This window comes from Herpailurus yagouaroundi, unplaced genomic scaffold (genome assembly GCF_014898765.1).
Source record: "Herpailurus yagouaroundi ecotype Mexico unplaced genomic scaffold, PumYag 159, whole genome shotgun sequence".
NCBI classification, from domain to species: domain Eukaryota; kingdom Metazoa; phylum Chordata; class Mammalia; order Carnivora; family Felidae; genus Herpailurus; species Herpailurus yagouaroundi.
This window is the reverse complement of record NW_024412400.1, coordinates 11,330,739-11,352,323: the sequence shown is the minus strand read 5'-3', so window position 1 is coordinate 11,352,323 and position 21,585 is coordinate 11,330,739. Positions and strand designations below refer to the sequence as shown.

Here is a 21,585-nt window from a genome sequence, read left to right as displayed (position 1 = left end):
GATGCCTTCAGGGGTGTTGACCCTCTCCGGTATGTCCACATTCGTCTGGCTGGCCTTCAGGTTCTAGAACCTCCGTTCCCCAGCCCACCACGGGTCTCTTCCCAGTAGCTGTCCCTCTACAGCCCTGCTCACTCCCTCTCATCTCACCACACGCTTCCAGGGAGGCGACGGGATTCAGTATCTGGCTAGAAATGCAACCAGCTGGGCACCCCGGCCCTATGCCACCGTACAACCCTTCAGCCACGTACAACATCGCCTTCCCTGCTTGCCTCCAGAAGGAAGCTCCCGCTCAGGGCGGGGGAGGATCTCTGTGGGCTCATCAACTCAACCATCAGTAGTCGGGACACTGGGTTCTCCTGACGCCGTCCCTCAGGAAGAATCCTGGCCGAGCACAGCACCAGGGAGAGTCCGCTGCCCTTCTGCCAAACGGCAGGGCTGTTTCTCTGCAGGTGGATTGTGGGATCTGAATCCCCAACAAGGTTGCCGTCGGGGACTAGCTGTCAAAGCCAACGCCAGCTGGCGGCAGGCTGCGGCCAGGCGCACAGTGGCCTCACTCCTGGGTCCGCCATTTTCCTTCCCCCTGCCGTTCTGTCTGTGGCCAACAGGCCGCGTCTGTCTCTACACCTTTAGTTTTTTCTGGAACACAGCAGGAAACCAAGAAGTCCTACGCTGAAGTTTCCCTACCAACTCCTGTGCTTCCTCTCATGCTCTCCTTGCCCTGCTAAAGCAGCAGCTTCTCCAGGGAGTCAAATGCCAGGCTCACACTCTGAGATGAGTACTGACGTAAAACAACACACCCGTTCACATCATAAGCGGGATACCTGCGCCCGAGTGCCTTTCTGGCCTTTTCCCCGCTCTGTTTTCCCAATCTCCCCACGGCGAACAGAATGAGAGCAGGGAAGGCTTTGGCAGGGGGTGGGGGGGCAGGGTGAGGGAAGACAGAACCCAAGCCACTGGCCGCAGACCCAGTGGGACGCGCCAACCTACCTTGGTCAGATCCATTCCCAGTTTGAGCTGTGAAATGAGATGAAGAATTATACTACGCTGATCCTCCATGGCACCCAATTCTGTCTCTTCTTTGTCTTCAGTGTCACTGTCCTCATCTTCGGACAAAACCAGTTCAGGGCCCGAGTTTGGCTAAAACAAGATCATCGATACAAATCACCAGCTGGTCCAGCAGAAGTCAGAAGCACAGCACAGGGACCCACAGGCTCAGCAACGACAGGAGCTCAACCCTGCCCCAGAAAGAGTTTCTCTGTGAACCAGTGCTATTAGCCATATGGGGCGACACAGGGACCCTTTCCGGGGGTGCGGGCCCTTTGGGCGAGGCCGCCCACCACACGCCCGTTCATTTTCCCCACCATGCGCCCTACCCGTAAACTCTCCGACCTAAGGACCTTACCCAACAACAACAACAAAAGTTTTCTGCTCAAGAAGCTACATGGGTCTGAGCTCCCTTACCTGGACTATTCCCATACGATATTCTATTAACTTGCACAACCCAGAACACCTTATATCTAATGTAAACTTTTCTGTTTCATAAGCGAAAGGCAGATGCTCCTGGAATTGACTGAAATTACCTTAGTGACGAGAAAATTTACTCTGAGACTGTTTCTACTCACATCACTTAATATCGCTGCGGCAAGTGTGAAAAAAAAAAAGAAAAAGAAAAAAGTCTCAGAGCTGGCATTAATTCAGGAAGGGTGACAAAAATAAAAATTTAAGGAGACACACCAAAATTTTACAGTGCTCACATTTGTGCTCTCCAACAGACCCTGCTTTTCCTCAATGCAAGTTCATTCATTCCATTGCTGGATTCCGATTTTTCAAATTGCGTAGGAAACAGGCAAGTGGCGAGCGGAATGTGCAAGAGGGCTGAGCACCACATTTTCCAAGTCCCAGACATCAAGAACTCTGGCTATAATGGATAGTTGTCCTTGGAATTCTATTGAAAGAGGTAAGCTTAATTCCCCTTTCCACATTTACCTGTGTTCTTACGCTGCTTGTCAATACATAAGCCAATGCACTCTGCAAACACATTACACAATTGTTTCTAATTACCGATGACAGGTCAGGCCAATACGCTTAGTAGACACAAATGCAGCAGCTCAAGGTATTTAATATAAATAGACACAGACTTGCCCATACGTCTCTGCAAAAAGTAATGATTTATCAACTCCATTAGGCCCCTCTCCTTTTATCTAAAGGCACTTCCAACACCCAAAGATCTCTATCTTATAGAGATCGAGGTGGCTGTAACTGACCCGCCTGACCTAAATGTGCTGGCCGTTCCTTACCGACACTCCACGGAGAAAACACGATGCTCTTCTCCCCTGGGGTAGGCATTTGAACATTTTCCCATTGAAATAGACGTTTTTCTACAGACATACTTCTCAAGTTATTCTCAGTCACCTCTGAACACCCCCAGTTCTGGAGAGACCACTGGGGAGACCTGAATGAAGCCCACGGCGGTAGGCTCTCCCCCCGCCAAGAAGAGGTGCGTTTTCCTCCACCGTGTGCCTTGTTCTCCAGTCTCATCGCAATGCGTGTTGTTTGACGTCCCTGGAAAATTGTTTTGCTGGGAGTATGCTGAAATAACTGGGGGCCCCGCCCCCCATCCTGCTCCAGAAAGGACTAGCCAGATGAAGTCGGCGGGGACTGGGCTGCCCTGATTCTAACGCTGGAAAGTCGGAGAAGGCGGGGCTCCGGAGGCCACCCTGCCTCTCCTCTAGCTTCACCTCCTGGACACCCATCTGCTGTGCCTCCGTGCCGGCCGCTGCCAAGGCCGCTGAGCCAGAATGGCTGAAAGGCCAGGAAAAGCAGGGCCACCCTCCCACCAGCCTGCCCCTCCTGACTCTTCGTTCTCCCTCCTCTGGATTTCAGTTTTGAAACGCAGGCCTGTCTCATTGCGCTGGGAGTCTACGGTTCCAATCAGATGCCACTGAAGTCAGAAAGCCCAGACGCCATCCCTCCCCATGGCAAAGGTGCTGCGGGTCGCTTCTTCCTTCGTGGTGACCTGGTGGGCAGTGGTGAGTTATTAGCAGCTTTCCCCTCAATGCAGGGGCGCCTGGAGGAGAAGAGGACAGCGCCCCGGGCATCTTGATTTGGGAGGAAAAAGGACAATCAAAACCAAATCAAGCTACCAGCATGCACCCTCTGGGGGAAGCGGGGACGGCGGCATGCAAAGCCCTTAAACGTCTCAACAGGAGAGGTAGCTGCATCTCGAGTGCAATCGCTCCTGCTTGGAATTGAACGCGGTACTGAACGCAGTCCGCACAAATCATTTGCTCAAGTGAGGCTGCCAGAAGCTTGATGAGGCAAAGGATGATCCCTTCCTCTGAAAGTGTGATGTCCCATTCGTGCACACACCGGCACACAGGGAAAGCTCCATCCTCCCCACGCGATGCGCCGCACCCGGTGCACCGCGTTCAGAGACGACCTGGGACCACACTCCCTTCTGCTGCCTGCCATGCTTCGAAATTAGACCCAGCTTGTCCCCGACTTCCGGCAGCCAGGAAATCTTTCTACGAGATCCTGCCACGAGATACTAAGTACATGCATCAGTGTGCGCACAAACCTCTCCAGCTCCTCCTACTTCAATCCATAGGACATTTCCTCTGTGGCTGGTGATGCCTCTCACAGAGACACTGGCTATGGCTATTCTGGTGCAGGAGCCCCAGAAGCGGACTCACTCCGGGGGGAATGGAGGCCAGAGCTCGTGGGGGCCCTCAAGTCCTGCCAAGGGGAGAAAAGCCACGAGGAGTCTGACACACATCATTGGCTTGGATCCTCAGCCAACTGCCTAAGCTTAACCGAGGACCCAGCCATAGTTTTCTCTCCCAGAACTCCTGGGAATATGCCTGTTTTCTTACGGTAGGATTTGCAAAACCCTCTCCCACTCAAACTCAAGTGAATACTCAGGGTTTAAGGAAAAAAAAAAAAAAAAAAAAGGAGGCGCCTGGGTGGCTCCGTCGGTGGAGCGTCCGACTTCGACTCAGGTCATGATCTCACAGCTTGTGAGTTCGAGCCCCGGGTCAGGTTCTGTGCTGGCAGCTCGGAGCCTGCAGCCTGCTTCAGATTCTGTGCCTCCCTCTCTCTCTGCCCCAACCCACTCACATTCTGTCTCTCTCTTAAAAATAAACAAACATCAAAAAAACTTTTCAACAAAAAAAAAAGGTGTTTTTTTTTTTTTTTTTTACCACCAACATTTATCATGTTGTTAATGAACATCTTAGAGGAAAGAAGGCCCCGATTCTACCCACAATGGAACGCAGTGTTTTGCAGAAAGGGAAGACCACCCTCTGTTGGGTCCAAAATGGAGGCACGAGGAGAGAAGGTAGGAGTATCCGACTGGTCAACCCTGTTGGAAAGAGGTCGGCTGGCAATGTACATACAAATCTGCCAGCATCCACAAAGCAGCCACTGTCAACGGGCACCACCAAGAAATGCAGAATTTGAAGAACAAGGCTTCACTGGCATTTTAAAGGCTAAAAGACTTCTTCCCCTTTGGGGTCAAGAGTTTGTCAATTCTGTCTGCTGTGAAATCCAGCGTTTCTCAATCTCAGAAGAACAACTGACCCGGGCCATGGTTTTATAAATGCTGAGAAAGTTCCTAAGACTGAGCAAGAACAATCGTCACGTCCTGCCATCCCCCAGAGACCTTTGCAAATGAGCCAGCCCAGCCATAAAAACGTATGCCAACCTGAAGATAAAATGGAATCAGAATATGTCTTAAGGAGAAGCAGGCTTTGGAAAAATGAGGCTTTCAATAAAAACAAAAATAATGAGTCAATATTTCTACCACATGAGCACCTCAGGGCATATGATGCTACAAAAATGAAGTGACTCGTATCTATTAGCAAGTAGAGGGAAGGACGAGTAAATGTGACAGACAGGAAAAAGCTTCCTGGCAGCAGGCTGGGGTTCGGGGACACTCCTCGGTGGCTGCAAAGGGACTTGTGCCCCAGAGCAAAGGTTCTTAATCTGGGCATTTTGGACATTCCTAAAAATATCTACCGCTACCTTTGATATTTGATACAAAAGTTGTGTATCTGGACATTTTCTCGAGAGAGACGGCCCACGTTCTCCTTGGATTCTTGGGAGAGGATCTGCCCCTGGGCTGACCTCAGGCCTCTCAAGGAACGAGGGGCCTCAGACCCCATAAGAGAGATGAACTCTCAGGATGGGACGCGTTCCAGTCAGAGACAGCCACAGGATCTGCAGCCATGTCACCACAGACCTCCGCTTTTCATCTGGCAACGGGCAACACATCCGTGAGGCGGCGGCCAAGGGCCAAAGCCAGAAGCAAAATCGTGACTTGGGTTAAGGTTGACGTGGGTTGAACAAGCCTCCTCCAGGGGGACACCAGTGCAGAAGGGAACACAGAACTCTGCTTCCGCCTCTTCTTCGTACCCAAACTCTTAATTCTGCAATACAAATGCAAGTTCCAAGCAAGACAGAAATTCCAATCTATTTTATTCAATACACATATGTAACTGAACTACATTTTGAGTCAGTGCCAGGAAAAACCATGAAACAGACATTTATGTTCGAGGTCCATTCATTTCCCTGCCACGGGTCTCACTCCACCCCCACACCTGCACCCGCTCCCCTTCCTCAGACAAAGCGCATGCAACCCAGCCCTCTTTCTTCACGACAATCTCTCCTCTTTGCTTAACTGGCTCTCAGAGAGCTGAGGCCAGCTTGAGTAGTTTGATTTACTAACATTCTCTTTATTTGTAAATGTCTAATAACCTAGTGTCTTAATGCAAAGGGCTGAATCCTTAGATTTGAGGCATTATGAGAGAAGCCTAGGTGGCTACATTATTCGACCTTTAAAGACGACTATTTACTCTTGAACGTGGATCAAGGCCACGCTACAGCCCTTAGATCGCCCACATGCAGGTAGGTGGGCTCTACTGTAACAAAGATTGAGATGGGCACCTGCTGCCATCTGTCGCCCAAATGAGTGCCCTAGAACAGGTATTCTTAAGTAAAGAATATCTTCATCAGAAAACATACCCACTGAGTTCAAGTGATCTGCAGCTCTCCTAAAAGTCTACCTGACCAAGGACAGAAAATACAGGCAGCTAGACAACGACATCAAATTCTATTCCATCAGCAAGCATGTTGCAGCCCAACATTTTGAGAGGCTGGCATCTCTCCCCCCACACTGTTGCCTAGGCACAGGGTAAACTGAGTCAGACCCAAGAACCTTGGTATTGAATAGTAAGAACCAAACATTGTCCAGATATCGTCTTTATGGCGAAAATGGGGAAACCCAGCCATGTCAAAAAGAACATCTGATATTCTGAGGGTCACAGAAAGCTGGACGGTGGGGGAGAAGACCCAAAACACCACCCTCAGATATCCACCCTCAAACGAGAGAAACCTTATGATATACAGCAGCAGCAGCAGCAGCAGCAGCAGCCCAAAGGAGCAACCGGGCAACAAGGTGTCCCCCTACATGACTTATTTCTCGCTTCTGCTACTACACAGAACATGCAGTAACATGCAATAATGGCTACCAGGACAAACACACATTTGCTTACTTTTCAGATAGGAGTAAATAGACATTGGTTTGCTAGAAAATGAGAGGTTCTAGAAAAAATAGGGAATGTCAAGTTGAAACATGGATAGAGGCTGAGGGGGTCTTCAGAGAGATTGGAAGAAGAGGTAAATGAAAAAACAAAAAAAGAAGAGGTAAATGGAAGACAGAGAAAGGCGACAAATAAACACAGCGAATATTAAAAGACAAGCAAGGAGTTCGGGGTGTCTAAGAGGTACAAGTGCCCAGGACCAACTACTGAAACAATTTTTTTGTTCTGATGATAACGGTGTTACCGTTGTTGACGACCTGTATGGAATCCATAAAACCAAGTATTAAGTCCCTTATATCTCTAGTCATTTTTTTCACTCCAATATTTATAGCATATTTAACCAAATTATCACAATCATTACTTGATCCTCATTGTTTATCTTCACATTCATAAAAATTTTATATCCCAAGGAGCCCCATCTAATAGCCAAGGTCATGAACACCGGCACAGCTGTTTCTGAAGACCCAGTCCAACTTCCCACACAAGTCAATAGAATAGCATTAGCATAGCACGGGGCATACAAAGATGGCCAGCAGTCCAGCAAATCTCACTTGGCGTTTTTCTCCCTCATTCCCCAGTAAGACATTTTTATCACATGACTCTCAAGTGCAAGGCACTCACTGTATCACACGCTTGGAAAAACTATTTCCCCTGAGGACACACACAGACATAAAGTTGTGTCATATGAATGTAAAACAGCTGTTCCTGATGACCTACTGTCCTTCCCGCACTTAGCACAGGTGGGATTTCTTCCCCAGAGGAGTCTCTCTTGTGCCTGTTTCCAAGTCCCCCAAGGTAGGCCATCCTCGCTGAGCGGAGGGTCTCCCGGGTGAACGGAAAGATGCTCTCCTCTGTCAGAAGTCATACCAAACGGCGTGATGCCAGACACATGTCTTCAGGTGATGTCTTGTGCAGCTGACGCCCCGTGGCCCTGACGCAGGGCGGCTACTGAAGCCTCCTCGCGTGTACCGCCTTCTTTGTGGAGCCACGTCCAAAGCTGGGTGACCAACTTTGCTTCGCAGGCCACCACCGGATCTGGGGGACCTTATCTTGCCATTTGGAGGTAGGTACAATGAGGCCACTGTGCGGGGGTAACCCAGCGGAAGAGTTGGCTCCAATCCTTGACAGCTTCAAGCACAAGCATGTCCACACAGCGGGCTTGTCCCCGCTGCCATTTTGGAGACGCTGAGTTGGTTGCCACTGACATCACAATCCTTCTGCTGCCTCCCAGTGGACGCGCTGGCTTTCTTGCTCTAACCACACATACACACACATTTACCACACTTGGCTCGCACAGACTGGAAGGACAGATGCTCTTCCTGAGCAAAGGGGCCAACCTGCAGAAAGGTTCATTTTAAAGAAAAGACACCCTGGAAGGTAGAAGGAAGTCACTTCTGGGGAGGGGAGGGAGTAGGGGGCATTCGTCATCAGCCAGGATAATCAGGCACAGTTAGGCCAAGAGGATGCGACAGGTGTTCTTTCAAAAAATATCTGCGAGAGGCGTTCACAGCAAATAACATCAGGCCTTTTCTCATTCCACAGAGCTGCTCAGAAACCGTTTTCAACGAAAGCAAGAAAGAAAGGAACTGAGAAGGAGCGAAGAAAACCTTGAGTCCAAGGCAGGGAAGGAAGCGGCAGCAAAGGGGGAGGCGACGATCTTGCAGCTGGGGACCTGGGAAGCAAGCGTGCCAATGACAAAGCAGGCGTCCGGAGGCCACAATCCACGCCTCAGCTCCTCCAGCATCCGCGGCCACCAGGAACAGAGGGAAGGGCACATACGTGACGAGAACGCCCAAGAGCCAAGCGCTGCGTCCCGTGCGTTATGACACTACGTCGATCGGCAAAAGCCGAGCGCTGCGCAAGCCAACCCGGCACAGGATCGGCGGCCCAGCCGAGAGCTCGCCAAGACTCCCTAAAAACGAAGCTATGCCAGGTTGCGGGGCACCGATCACCATGGCCCTAGGCCCGCAAGCAGCACACGCCACACTCTCAAGTTCACAGGAGGCTTGTGAGCACTGGGGTCAAAGTCTCAAGGAGGAGAAGAGGGAGGGCACGAAAACAGAGGACGTAATCGCCGCAGCGAAGCCGGAGCGATGGCCTGGATGTGAATCCTGAATCCGCTACCTTCCGCCTGTCAGGCTCCAGCTCATCTCTGAGATGGAGGCGGAAGTCCCCACACCTCAGGCGACTGCCGAGGGGCCTACAGAAGACAAAGCACAGAAAGTGCTGAGCCCAGAGCGGGGCCCAGGCGAAATGCTCAGTAAGCAAGCACTGCGCTCCGGAGCCTGTGGCTCTCCCACGGGGGCCCGGCGGCACCCGTGGGCGCGGGGATCTAGAAGCCACTGCCACGGCACCCGCGTCCCCCTCGCCATCCCTCAGAAGCTGTGTGATGCTGGATGGGCTCCCGTGGTAGGTCAGCCCCCCCCACAACGAGGACACGGAGGGCTCTGGGGCCGTCAAGGTCTGGGTCCCCCGCACGGTCCACGGCCCTGGCCGTGAGGGAGCATTACTTCCGGGATCTAGGGCTGCACCAGTAAGGGATTCATAGAAATTCCGGAACAAATCACATGCGGGTCCGGGAGCCACAGGAGACAAATACAAAGCGGCAAGGGTCACAGAGAGGCACACGCAGGAGCCACCCAAGTTCTCTAGAAGGCCCAGGAAAGGAGGGACAAAACCCCTCCGAGAGCCACTCTAGCATCTCTAGGCTCTGGCGTGAGGAAAAGCAACGGTTTAAGACACAGAAGGCCTCCTCTAGGTGGGCTGAATGGCGAACAGGCACCAGGGCTGCAAGAGTTACCATCCCCCGAACTGCCTCCAACGCCCACATCAGCTACTAAAGACACAGGATGCTGAAGACCCCGTCTCCGCATTTGACCAGCTGGTGACCCGCTGGAGGAGGTCATGGATCTTTTTCTCCCCTGGCCCTGGGTGGAACCTCTAAGTTCCATCTCATCCTCTGAAACTCAGTTCAGCCACACTTCACAGGGGCAGACGTGGCCCCCTCCGTCCTAACGAGGAGCTCCTCGGCACCCGATTTGGCACGCCTCGACTGGGTTTATGCGACTGCGCATCTGCTTTCCCGCTGGAACTGGGAAGTCCAATCTCTTTCAGTAGAGGAACACAGATTATCTGGACCGGCTACTTAGAGCTGCAGGTTGATGTGGACCTAGAGGCTACCTCTAGGCTCCAGGAGAAAGAACGCTGTGATCGATCAGTAACATCAGCTAGGAACTGAGGGGTGGGACGGTGTGGCCCTGTGCTCGTCAGCTTAGCTTCATCGAAACTCCTTCACGATAGTCTGCCGTTAGAACTCCTGTCTCCCTCGGCCTTTCGTTTCTAGAGTCTCAAAACAAGGGTTGGTTTTCATAAAAGGTGCTCAATTAAAAAAAAAAAAATTTTTAGGGGCGCCTGGGTGGCGCAGTCGGTTAGGCGTCCGACTTCAGCCAGGTCACGATCTCGCGGTCCGGGAGTTCGAGCCCCGCGTCGGGCTCTGGGCTGATGGCTCAGAGCCCGGAGCCTGTTTCCGATTCTGTGTCTCCCTCTCTCTCTGCCCCTCCCCCGTTCATGCTCTGTCTCTCTCTGTCCCAAAAATAAATAAACGTTGAAAAAAAAAATTAAAAAAAAAAAATTTTAATGAATGAACAAAACAAGAAAAACGGGGACAACTTGAGCGTGCAAGGACAAAATCCAGATTTAAAATAAAAAGGACAGGTGTGCCTGAGTGGCTCTGTGGGTTAAGTGTCGGACTCTTGATTTCAGCTCAGGTCACGATCTCACAGGTCGTGGGATCGAGCTCCATGTCAGGATCTGCACTGGCAGAGCGGAGCCTGCTTGGGATTCTCTCTCTCTCTCAAAATAAATGAACTTGAAAAATAAAAACAAAATGAAAAGGGCAGCCAGTCACAAAAGATCACATATTACATGGTTCCACTTACAGGAACAGGCGAACGTATGGAGACAGAAAGCAGGTTAGTGGTTGGAAGGTTCTAGAAGGAGGGGTAGAATAAGGGTGACAGCTAAAGAGTATAGGGTTTCTTTTGGGGGTGATGAAAATGTTCTAACATGGACTTATCTGGAAAAAAAAAAAAAAACCCAAACCCATGGAATGGAACATTTTAAATGAGTGAACGGCATGGCATGTCAATTATATCTCATAAAACTGTTACCTAAAACATTAGAATAAACGAATAAATAAAAGGACGCATCATGTCAAGTCAGACACAACGAGGGCAGAAGGAAGGCGGTGGCCTGGGTGACCAGAAAGGCAGACTCTGAGATGAGCGTCACCAAAGAGCAGCGCTTGGGGCAGCCGGGGGAAGGAGGGGACATTCCACCAGTAGGAGCGGCATGCTGGCCGGGGCAGTTTGGCCGAGGCCAGGTGGCAGATGGCTTTGGACTTATCGCTAGGCTCCTTCCCTCGAAGAGCCCACCTGACGCCACGCCTTTCAACCATTTATTCACTGATGGCCTCTAAATGTCTGTCTCAAGCTCAGCCTTCGCCCGGAACTCCGGCTTCGTGCATCCACTGCCTGCTCACCGTCTCTCCCTGAGCTGTCTGTGGTAGAAAAACAGTGTCCCCGAGAGGTCCAAATCCTAGTCCTGGGACCTGTGAATTTTGTCACCTGCTGTGACAAAAAATAGGCCTATGTAGAGGTGATTGAGGTCCTTGAGACAAGACAGTCCTGCGTTATCCAAATGGATCCAGTATAATGACAGGAATCCCGAAAGCTGGAGACTCTTCCCTGGCTGTGGTCAGAAGGAGGCGTGCCTAGGGAAGTGTGGTCAGGGAGAGAGCAGCTGCTACCTTTGAAGACAGAGGAACGGGCCCCAAGCCAAAGCAAGCAGGCAGCCTCTAGAAGCCAGAAAAGGCAAAGAAATGGATCTCTCCTACAGCCTCCGGGAAGGGGCCCTCCTTCATTCCGTAAACGTCCGTGTCCTTCATTCCGTAAACAGGCATGTCAGGCTCTCTGTGAGGCACGGTAGAGGAATACAGAAATGGGCTTAGTCCTCTTGCAAGCTGCGGCCTTGCTGGGCAGACAGCGGTTTGGTCTGGGGTTCCCATTTGTGGGATCCAACAGTGAGCTATCGCAGGGGCCCAGGAACCCCAGGGGAAGCAGAACGATGGTGGCAGGCAGGTAAGCAAGTGAGCACCGACGGGAGCAGGTGGAACCGGAAGCAAAACGTGACTGGCCAGAAGCGCCTGCAGATGGAATCATTTTAGTAAGCCATGGGCAACATAAACCAGCTAAGGAGGCTCATTCAGGCAGGTAGCATTCAAGGGGGAGAAAGCTTTTATCATCTTACCTTCCTTCCTCTCAGATCCAACAGACACCTTACAAGGGCCCCACCAGCATCCTGACTCCGTGTGGCTCACCGTCCTCTTTGCCCATCCAGACGTGAGGCCTGCAGGCGCACAGACACTTCCCAGCGCCCCACCACCCAGACGGCCCCCTGGTCTCCACATCCCTCCTGTCCTCACTCTGCCATCACACTCGAGGCCCTAGGCACGTAACTGTAGGATCCTAACACTCTGCAGATTCTCCTTCTGTTCCAAACTCCTCTCACGCTTCGCCTTGTATTGAGCCACTGGCACGTTCTTCCCCAAATACCTTCTTCTCTGCTCAAAAGTCTTCAGAGCTGTCCCACTGCCCAGAGGAACTATCCAGTCAGCCCAACATTTAAGGCTCTCCTCAACCTGCCCCTTTCTCCCTTCCCCTCCTGCTCCCCACCCTGAACTCTCTCTAGCCTATAGCTGACAGCACCCTCACTCCATCCTCTAGACTTACATGCCCAGTGTGGTAGCCACCAGCCACATGTAGCTGGGTAAATCAATTAAAAATAAATACATAAAATTTAGGGGCGTCTGGGTGGCTCAGTCGGTTGAGCGTCTGACGTCAGCTCAGGTCCATGATCTCACGGTTCGTGAGTTCGAGCCCCACGTCGGGCTCTGTGCTGACAGCTCAAGCCTGGAGCCTGCTTCCGATTCTGGGTCTCCCTCTCTCTCTGCTGCTCCCCTGTCCATGCTCGGTCTCTGTCTCTCTCTCAAAAACAAATAAGCATTAAAAACTAGACAGATGATAGATAGATAAAAATTTTAAATTCAGTTCCCTAAAGGCACTAGCCACACTTTAGGTTCTCACTGGCCACATGTGGCTAGTGGTTACCTTCTTGGTCAGCATACAAACGTCCCATCACTGCATGTTGTATGAGACAGTACTGCTCTCCACCTTTAATGCTCTCCCAGTTCATTTTCCATTTGTTACTTACTACCATTTGTTACTTCTCTGCAAAAATAGCCCCATGCCAGGACACAGACTCCCATGACCCTGGGTCAGGAACAATCCCTCCCTCCTCTCAAACCCCATGGGTAAGTTTTGCCAAGGTCACTCACAGGCCACTGCCAGCCCTATCTTTCCTTAACTTCCTGGTAATCTAAAGCTCAGTGAGAAGAGGTCGTTTTGAAAATCCAAAATTCCTAAGGAAGCACAAAAGAACAATCTCACAAACGCTGTCACCTCAGAAATAAAATGTTGAAGGAATGATGCATTGGGGGTAACCAACAGCAATAGAATTACTCTGTACCTAAAAACTCAAAGAAAGGAATTCTACTACCTATGGTCTGTTTCTGTCGTAACCATGGATGCACATCAAGAATTCTGACTTTCTATATCCACGGTTTAAATTATTATTGATTTACGCTTTGTGCTGGGTGATGGATCTCTTCTGCTTCTGCAGACGGTAGATACCTTTATTCAGAAAGTAAACACAATGAAACTCGGGTCGATGGCACCACGTGACGCCGCTAACTGCTAGGATGGCCTTGCTTATGCCACAAGTTATGCCCGGTTATGGGCCGCAACTCCTGATGGGGACAGAAAAAAAAAAAAAAAAAAAAGATGCAAAGCACCGAGGGTATGCAGAGCCACCGTGGGAGGAGCCCTGCGTCAGGCCTACGTAAGGTGTGTCCCCAGACCTGCAGGCTCAGCGTCACTGTGAGCTTGACGGCAAAGACTACTGACAATAAATTTCATATTAAAAACAAATGCAAAAAAAAAAAAAAAGGTAACCAAGTCTAGGGACCCATCCCAGACTTATGGACTCAAACTCCGGGGACAAGCAGCCCAGATCTGTGTATGTTGGGGCTTTTTTGCTTTCATTTTTTAGTTGAAATAGAATTTATACATGGTGCAACATAGAGACCTTAGTGTATAATTCCATGAGTTATGACAAATATATCACTTTCTACCCTTGCCATCTTAACTTTTTTTTTAAGCATACAAGGCTGTCAACCGCATTCACACTGCTCTCCAACAGCTTTCTAGAACTTTCTCATCCTCCCAAACCGAACCCCTATGCCCACTGAATGACCTCCCAGTTCCTCCCCCACACCCGCCACAGAACCTGTGTTCTGCCCAGCCTTCCAGGTGCTTCTGATGCGCTCTAGCATTTGAGAAGCGCGGCTCTAACCACTGAAGGCCACGGGGGTCGAGAGGAGCACCAGAGAAAGGCAGCAGGCACGCGAAGACTGGTAGAAGACGTACTCCTGCCCCCCACCCCCGACCCTCCACACCGCATCCCGAGCGCCTAGTGTGGACACCGCACCGGCTTAAACGCCAGGTGATCCAAACACGGACCAGTGGACACCTGTTCTCAAACACTCGTGTAGGCGCAAGCTGAAGAAACAAGTGTGTTTCTCAACAGGAGACCAGGTTCGGGACATTTCACGTGACAGCCCTAAAATGGAAACGGAAAGCCATAAACTTGGATTGGAAGAGGGCGGTCCTTTCATTGTGACCTTCCACTTCGTCTGTCCATTTGAAGCATCGATGCCTCTCGGTGAGAAATTCCCGACTGACTCTTTCCAGCGGCAATTTTGGAAGGCTACGGTAACACAAAGAACACTGGAAAGAGCCAGCAGCACAGCAAACCACAGAATAGTCTCGATTTACAAGTCATTAAAAGCAAGAGGCATCTACTGTTCTTTGCAGGCAAAAAGGGACTGTGTCATGAATAATGGAAAGACGCTAAGTGCATTAAGGACTCCGCTGCAGATAATGCTCTCTCCAGGCCACACAGAACGCACACTCGCCGAGGATTTCCTGCGTGCCGGGAGTACACGGTTACATCCCAGGCTTCAAGGATCTAAAACCAAGCAGATCTATGCCCTTTCACTTCAAAAGGTAATTTCTGGATTATTATTACCTGGCTCTCAAAGGAGCCGATGAGCCAGGAATTTTAGAAACCCCACAAAGCTCGGGCAACTTGAGACTTTTTACTCTGCTTAAGAAGAGTTCTGATATATTTCCACTATATCCTGGTTTTTGTAAATATTAACGGACAGAAAAGCATCTGGGAGAAACAGGCTCTAATGTTTTGTAGGAAAAAACAAAACAAAGCAAAACCACCACGGCTCTTAATCCTACGATGAGGAAGCACCAACCAGGCGCTGCTAAAGCTACGATCTCTAAAATTCCACTCAATACCTTTGGGCTCAAATAGCAGGTGTTTTCTCTGCTTTTTAATTTGCACTGTGTATGTCCGTTTCTCTTAGCCACTGTGACAGAGGACATTCAAAGAAGGTTTCTCCGTGCTTGCATTCAAATGTGAATTGATACTTAGGATCTAAGAGGGTAATCGTTAACGGTTCATTTTTTTCCCCCCTATTATTCCACTGCCATAAAATCCAAATGAGGCTTACTATGTCTCCTACTTTAAAAATTGTCACATTATCACACTCTGCTGTGCCCCATTTTCAAATGCTTTGTTCGGTGGAAACTTCAAGGGGAAATTTGTGAGACAGCTGTAGTCTTCCTGGGGGACCATGAACACATGTGGGGGACCATGAACGCATGTGGTGAGCACTATTAACGATCAGAACTGTGGGTTATCATAATTAGCACAAAAAGAAGACAGTGAATTTTAAGGTGTAAACGTACTCAGGGAGGACCTACAGGCTTCTCAATACTCAGTTCCTGTTTTCGTTTTTTTTTTTTCTTTTTTTTAAGATCACTCTGATGCACAGAGTTTCCATCTCTCCAGCACAACATAACCCTATGAGGGTTCACGAAGCCAGGTTTTGTCACTTGGGTAAATGTTTTGACAAATATTCTACCCTTGTACAGTTAAGTTTTCACCCCATTCGTACGGCATGATCACGAAACAAACACCCCTCTTGCAAGTTTAAAAATAACCCACCGTGGGGCGCCTGCGTGGCTCAGTCAGTTAAGCATCCTACTCTTGATTTTGGCTCAGGTCATGATCTCACGGTTCATGGGATCAAGCCCATGGTGGGCTCAGCACTGACAGTGTGGCCCCTACTTGAGATTCATTCTCTCTCTCTCTCTCTCTCTCTCTCTCTCTCTCTGCCCCTTCCCTGCTCACCCACGCTCCCTCTCTCTCAAATGAATAAACTTAAAAAAAAAACCAGTAAAATAAAAATAACCCATGCTATGTGAGATTTAGCTTGAAATTGACATTTAACTGGTAACTTTATTTTATCATGTCATCCATAATCTAAGATCTTTAGGAAAAAAATTAACTTCTGACATTTCTTTTTGAGAAATGTCTTTTCCAACTTGAGAAGTATTCTGCATGAAACCTCCTTAAAGACCGGCAACATCAGACCCTGGGTGAAAACGGAGGGTCCCAATCAGAACCACTGTCAGATGAGTCCTTACACATTTAGCCATTTGCTTCAGAGCAAGAGGTAGGACCAGGGAGAAGGGAAGGGGAGGAGAGGGATAACAAGGGCTCCGTGTAGCTAATGCTCTCCGTGAGAGGACCGCCTGGTTCTTGCCAGATGACGTTTTCAAGAAGGACAAGCATCTATCTTGCCTCATGGATATTCCCAGAGTTGCTGTACCTCCCTATAAATCAGCCAACACAAATCCAGAGCAACATACTGGCTCATCCCGGTGGTGTTCCTGGACAGCAACACATACAATTCTGGGGCTTCATTTGACACTAATGCTACCTTACAAAAGGATGAGAGTCTGACTCTCAAGCTGATTCAAGAGAAGGAATCCTTCATGGGAAAAGATTCTATAGTGGTGACTCTAATCGTAATTGCTACTGCTTCTTATCACTGAAGTGCACCCAAGATGTGGACAAAATACTTGCCCCACATTATGAAGAATTGGCTTTATATAAAAGGAATGCTTGGAAAATATTAATTAAAAAGCCCACATGAATTGAAAAATGCGCAAACGCCATGAACGAGACACTGAAAACAAGAGAAGCACCGATGGCTGAATCCGTGAAACATGCTCAATTTCATCCCTAATTATAAAAACAGAAATAAAACAAGACACCATTTTTTTCCCAAAATTAAAAACTGGAGGAACACCTGGCCGGCTCAGTCAATGGAGCATGTGACTCCTGATCATTGGGTGTGAGTTCGAGCCCCACGCTGGGCATACAGCTCACTTAAAGATAAGTATCAAAAATAAAATTTAAATGAAAATAAAAACTAGCGAGAAAAAAGGCACTTGGTATTCATTTCTAATGGCAAAAAAGACAGGAAAACAGCAGCCCTCACATGCTGCTGTGGGATTATAAATTTGGCTCCGTCTTAGGGGGCAATTTGGTAATACTTAGCAAAATGTTTAATTCCCACATTTGTTGACTGAATTCCACTCAAATTCCACTGCTAGACACTTGCCCTACATGAGACATAGTTGCATAAGTGTGCAAAACATGAGCAGAACGCTACCTGTAAAAGAAAAACCAGACAACCTAAACGTCTCTCCTAAGGTCTGGTTAAATAAGGTCCCCGCGAATCGTGATACAATCCTAGAGTTGACTCCTCTGTAGCTGTTGAAAGGAATTCAAACCATCTATGCGCTGACGTGAGAACATATTGAAGATGTACTGTTCAATTAAAAAGCCACTTTACCTGTATACGTTATCTACAGGGCCATTTCGCCGTAGTAAAAATTTCTAAAAGAACATATACGTAGGTTTGCTGTGCAAACAAACTCCGCAGAAGAGAGACAGCAGCCCCCTGCAGGAGGCGGCCTCGGAAGGAGGAGTTGAAAAGGAGTTGGAGGAGGGGACTTTTATTGCTGACTTCCTACAGGGCCTCGGCTGTATTTTTTATGCAACAATGAAGTGGGGTCACAGTCATTTTTTTTAAAGTCATCCTCCTTCCACTGCCTGGCTAAGAACTGTATAAAAACTGTCAGAGGTGACTTCACCGTTCCACGTCTGGTGTAATTCTGAGGCCCCTGGAAGGCAGTAGGAGTCGGTGAAGGGGTGAGGGGCAGTGGCAGACCGGCCGGAAGCAAGGCTGAAAAGGTTTCACTGTGTACAAAAAGCAAAGCCAAGGACTCTTCTCCTAATAGCACAGCCAGCTGAGCTGACTGGTTTCCTCAAAGGGAGCAATTGAACGATTTGCTCTATTTCAAGCCAGCAATGGGAGCTCAGGTTGATGTCCATGATATATCTAATGTACTCGGTGAGTGCCTACCAACTTACTTGCTGCGGTAGGATGATGAATGGCCCAAAGACAGCCAAGTCCTGATCCCCAGGATGGTGATTTTAGGTTATATGGCAGTAAGGGTATTGAGGTTGCTAGTCAGCTGAGCTTAAAGTAGGGAGATTTATCTTGGGTTATCTGGGCGGGCCCAATATAACCAGAAGGGTCTTTAAAAGTGGAAGAGGGACACAGAAGAGGAAGCCAGAGGTAGACATGACTATGGAAAGTCAAGGAGAAGCAATGTTCTTGGCCCATAAAAGAGAGATAGGGACCACGAGCCAAAGAGGGCAGACTCTAGAAGCTTTGGAAAAGCCAAGGAAATGGACTCTCGCCTAGAGCTTCCAGAAAGGAACGAAGTCCTGCCAACATCTTAATTTTAGACTTCCAACCTACAGAACTGTAAGATTACAAATTTGTGTCATTTAAGCTGCTAAATTTATGGCGATTTGTTACAGCAGCAACAGGAAACTAAAACAACCCACTGAGATTTCCTTTATTTCTTGACACCCCAAACTTCCTCTGGTGGGCAAGCCTGGGGTATGCTGTGAAAATCAGCCCACCTGGGCATCCACACCTCACAGACTCCCAGTGACCTGGGCCCACACGGCCAACCGGCTGCCTGGTTTTAGGACTTATTCCAAGAGAACCCAGACAAGATACCAGTAACACGACTGCCTTGATGATTATTAAATTAGTTACATCAGAAGCAGCTGTATTTGAAGAAGTTGTTCATGAAAGTCCTTTGTAAATCAAGCCTCACCATACAGATATATTTACACTCATTTAGACCGAGGCTACTCTTTTGAAAGACTAACAAAGGAGAAATGAGCGTCTCTTGAGGAACCCAGGATGCCACAGCAACACATTCTTGAGGGCTTCTCAAGACATTTATATCCAGGGACAGGACTGCCAAAGAACAATGGGAGTAAGGGCTGATTTACCACTGAGCACCTACTATGTGCTAGGCATTAGGCTGAACACTGAAAATACGTGATCTCATCTGATTCTGACATTTTCAGCAGGAAATGACTCCAATCATTACTACTAACACTGCCCACATCCCCCATGGCAGCTGGTGAAGGGGATGGGTTTCAGACTGCCCTGCCACATCCTAGAGAGGCATCCTGCCACCCCTCATCAAGGACAGCAGCTTAGTGGCGCCTGGGTGGCTCAGTCCATTAAGCACCTGACTTTGGCTCAGGTCATGATCTCGCGGTTCGTGAGTTCAAGTCCCACGTCAGGGTCTGTGCTGACAGCTCAGAGGCTGGAGCCTGCTTCTGATTCTGTGTCTCCCACTCTCTCTCTCTCTCTCTCTCTCTGCCCCTCCCCCACTTGCACTCTGTCTCTCAAATATAAACAAGCAAACAAAAAAACTTAAAAAAAGACAGGAGCTTAAAGTGACATCTACTCTATGCCAACATGCTCAAGAGAAGGAGGAAATTTTAGCTTTACTCCTATTATCCTAGAAATGTAATCATTAACCTTACCTCCCCAAAATACCCTTGGGACTCTCCCAAACTTTTTACTCCTCTCAACAGCCAAATTATCTAAAACAGGATCCCTCACAGTCTTTATTATTTTATAAAAAAAAAATTTTTTTAAGTAATCTCCATGCCCAAAGTGGGGCTTGAACTGAAGACCCTGAGATCAAAAGTCACATGCTCCACCAACTGAGCTGGCCAGGTGCCCCTTGTGGCCTTTATTATGATTTTTGTACTTTATATTCCACTGACTGCCTCTTCAAGGAATCTGTGTTCTAAACGGATATAAACAAAAAACTTGCTTTTGTGGGGCAGTCACTCTGATGTTTATAAAGGCTTTCTGCTAAGGCTAGGGAAGCAACCATTGTGACACCTGTCCCTCACATCTGCAGGGCACAGGAGTCTCCAGTCACCTAGGTGAGGACCACTGATGTCACAGAGCAACACCTAAAATGGGTGGGTATTCTCCCATTATGGGAATTTCTAGATTTCTATATAAAAGCTGATTCTAAATAAAGTTTTCAGGGGCGTCTGGTTGGTCCAGTCAGTTAAGCATCTGACTCTTGATTCCAGTTCAGGTCATGGTCTATCTCATGGTTCATGAATTCGAGCCCCACATCGGGCTCTGCCCTGACTGCACTGAGCCTACTTGAGATTCTCTCTTCTCCCTCTCTCTCAAATAAACTAACGAACTAAATTTTTTTTAGCTCTAACAATGCATCCCGGTAGAACACAAAAAGGCATGTAAACATAAAAGTGGTCCCTTCCCTGTCTCCATTTCTTTTCTCAACTCAGAACATGAAATTGGTATCCGTCTGCTGTGAGAAAACTTCACAAGTCCCCAAAGGAGTCCTTTCCTCCCTGAACTGCATAATACGTTTCTTTTTTAAGTCAGAACTACAAGCTGGCCCTGCATTTTAGTACACAGGCCATTGAAAAGAAATATTTGGAATCTGAAACACATTTTCCAAAACATACCGTCATTCGTGGAGTAAGGGCCTGGAATCCTGGAGTGACCCACAAAGCTCTTTGAAACTCGTAATGTGGCTTAAGTACTCTACATTCATTCGCTAGAACGAGTGGAGATTTAATACTTTTGCACTACAAATTTTGAAACAACTCTAAGAGGGGCGTCTGAGTGGCTCAGTCGGTTGAGCGGCCGACTTCGGCTCAGGTCATGATCTCGCGGTTTGTGAGTTCGAGCCCCGCATCGGGCTCTGTGCTGACAGCTCGGAGTCTGGGTCCTGCTTCAGATTCTGTGTCTCCCTCTCTCTCTGCCCCTCCCCCACTCACACTCTGTCTCTCTCTCCTTCAAAAAATAAACATTAAAAAAAATAAAATAAAATAACTCTAAGAAACAAAGTTACATACACTCTTAATTCTTTTGAAAGGAAAGAAACCCTGAGGAGATCGGGAAAAAACGTGAACAGTGACGTGGGACCCGCTGAAGAGCGCCTATTAAGGCTACACGGTTCTCCAGTATGGTGAATTCCATTTCCGAAAAAGTAACAGTTCCCTTTCCTTCCGTGTGCCCGTATTTCCGCCACACTTCCTTCACTTATTCACAACGAGGTCACCTGCTGGGATTATCGTGGCCAACGGAGACAGCCACATGTGGCATGAGGACAGTCCAGCGTCTGCTTAGCTGGGTACAGAGCGGGTGGGGGGAATGACAGAGAAAAGGGGAGGGATGGGGGTGCCCTGGAAGACGAGAAAGAAGATGGTGGTGTCGGGGCGTCACATGACACCTGGCTGCACTTGTCACCCCACAGGAGCCACCTTGTGGCCCTTGTTGCTTCAGTATCTTCAGGGGCCAAGGACAGCTACGGTCCTGAGGTGACTGGAGACAAGACGGGCAGCCACCTAGCCACTGGTGAAGTATACTCAAGTGTTAGAGAAGCGGTGTTCCTGTATCCACAGAGTCGGAAAGTCGCTACGGGGACTTGGTGCTACAGCTCTCTTACTGGTGCACATGCAATCGACGTTCCGCCTGCCTAGTTGCTCATGCCCATCTTCCTCACCCCAA

At 48.8% G+C, this 21,585-nt stretch overlaps 1 protein-coding gene across 4 annotated transcripts in view; it reads right to left on the bottom strand.

Moving 5' to 3' along the window:
- OSBPL10 (oxysterol binding protein like 10) overlaps positions 1 to 21,585 on the bottom strand; it is a 313,330-nt gene that overhangs the window by 35,597 nt on the left and 256,148 nt on the right. For 3 of the 4 annotated variants that reach the window (XM_040479982.1, XM_040479985.1, XM_040479983.1), the window contains one exon: positions 988 to 1,137. The exons of the other annotated variant lie outside the window; for it this stretch is intronic. In XM_040479982.1, coding sequence (XP_040335916.1) covers positions 988 to 1,137 — 150 coding nt within the window. The remainder of the gene's footprint in view (positions 1 to 987; positions 1,138 to 21,585) is intronic. 4 annotated transcript variants of the gene reach the window in all.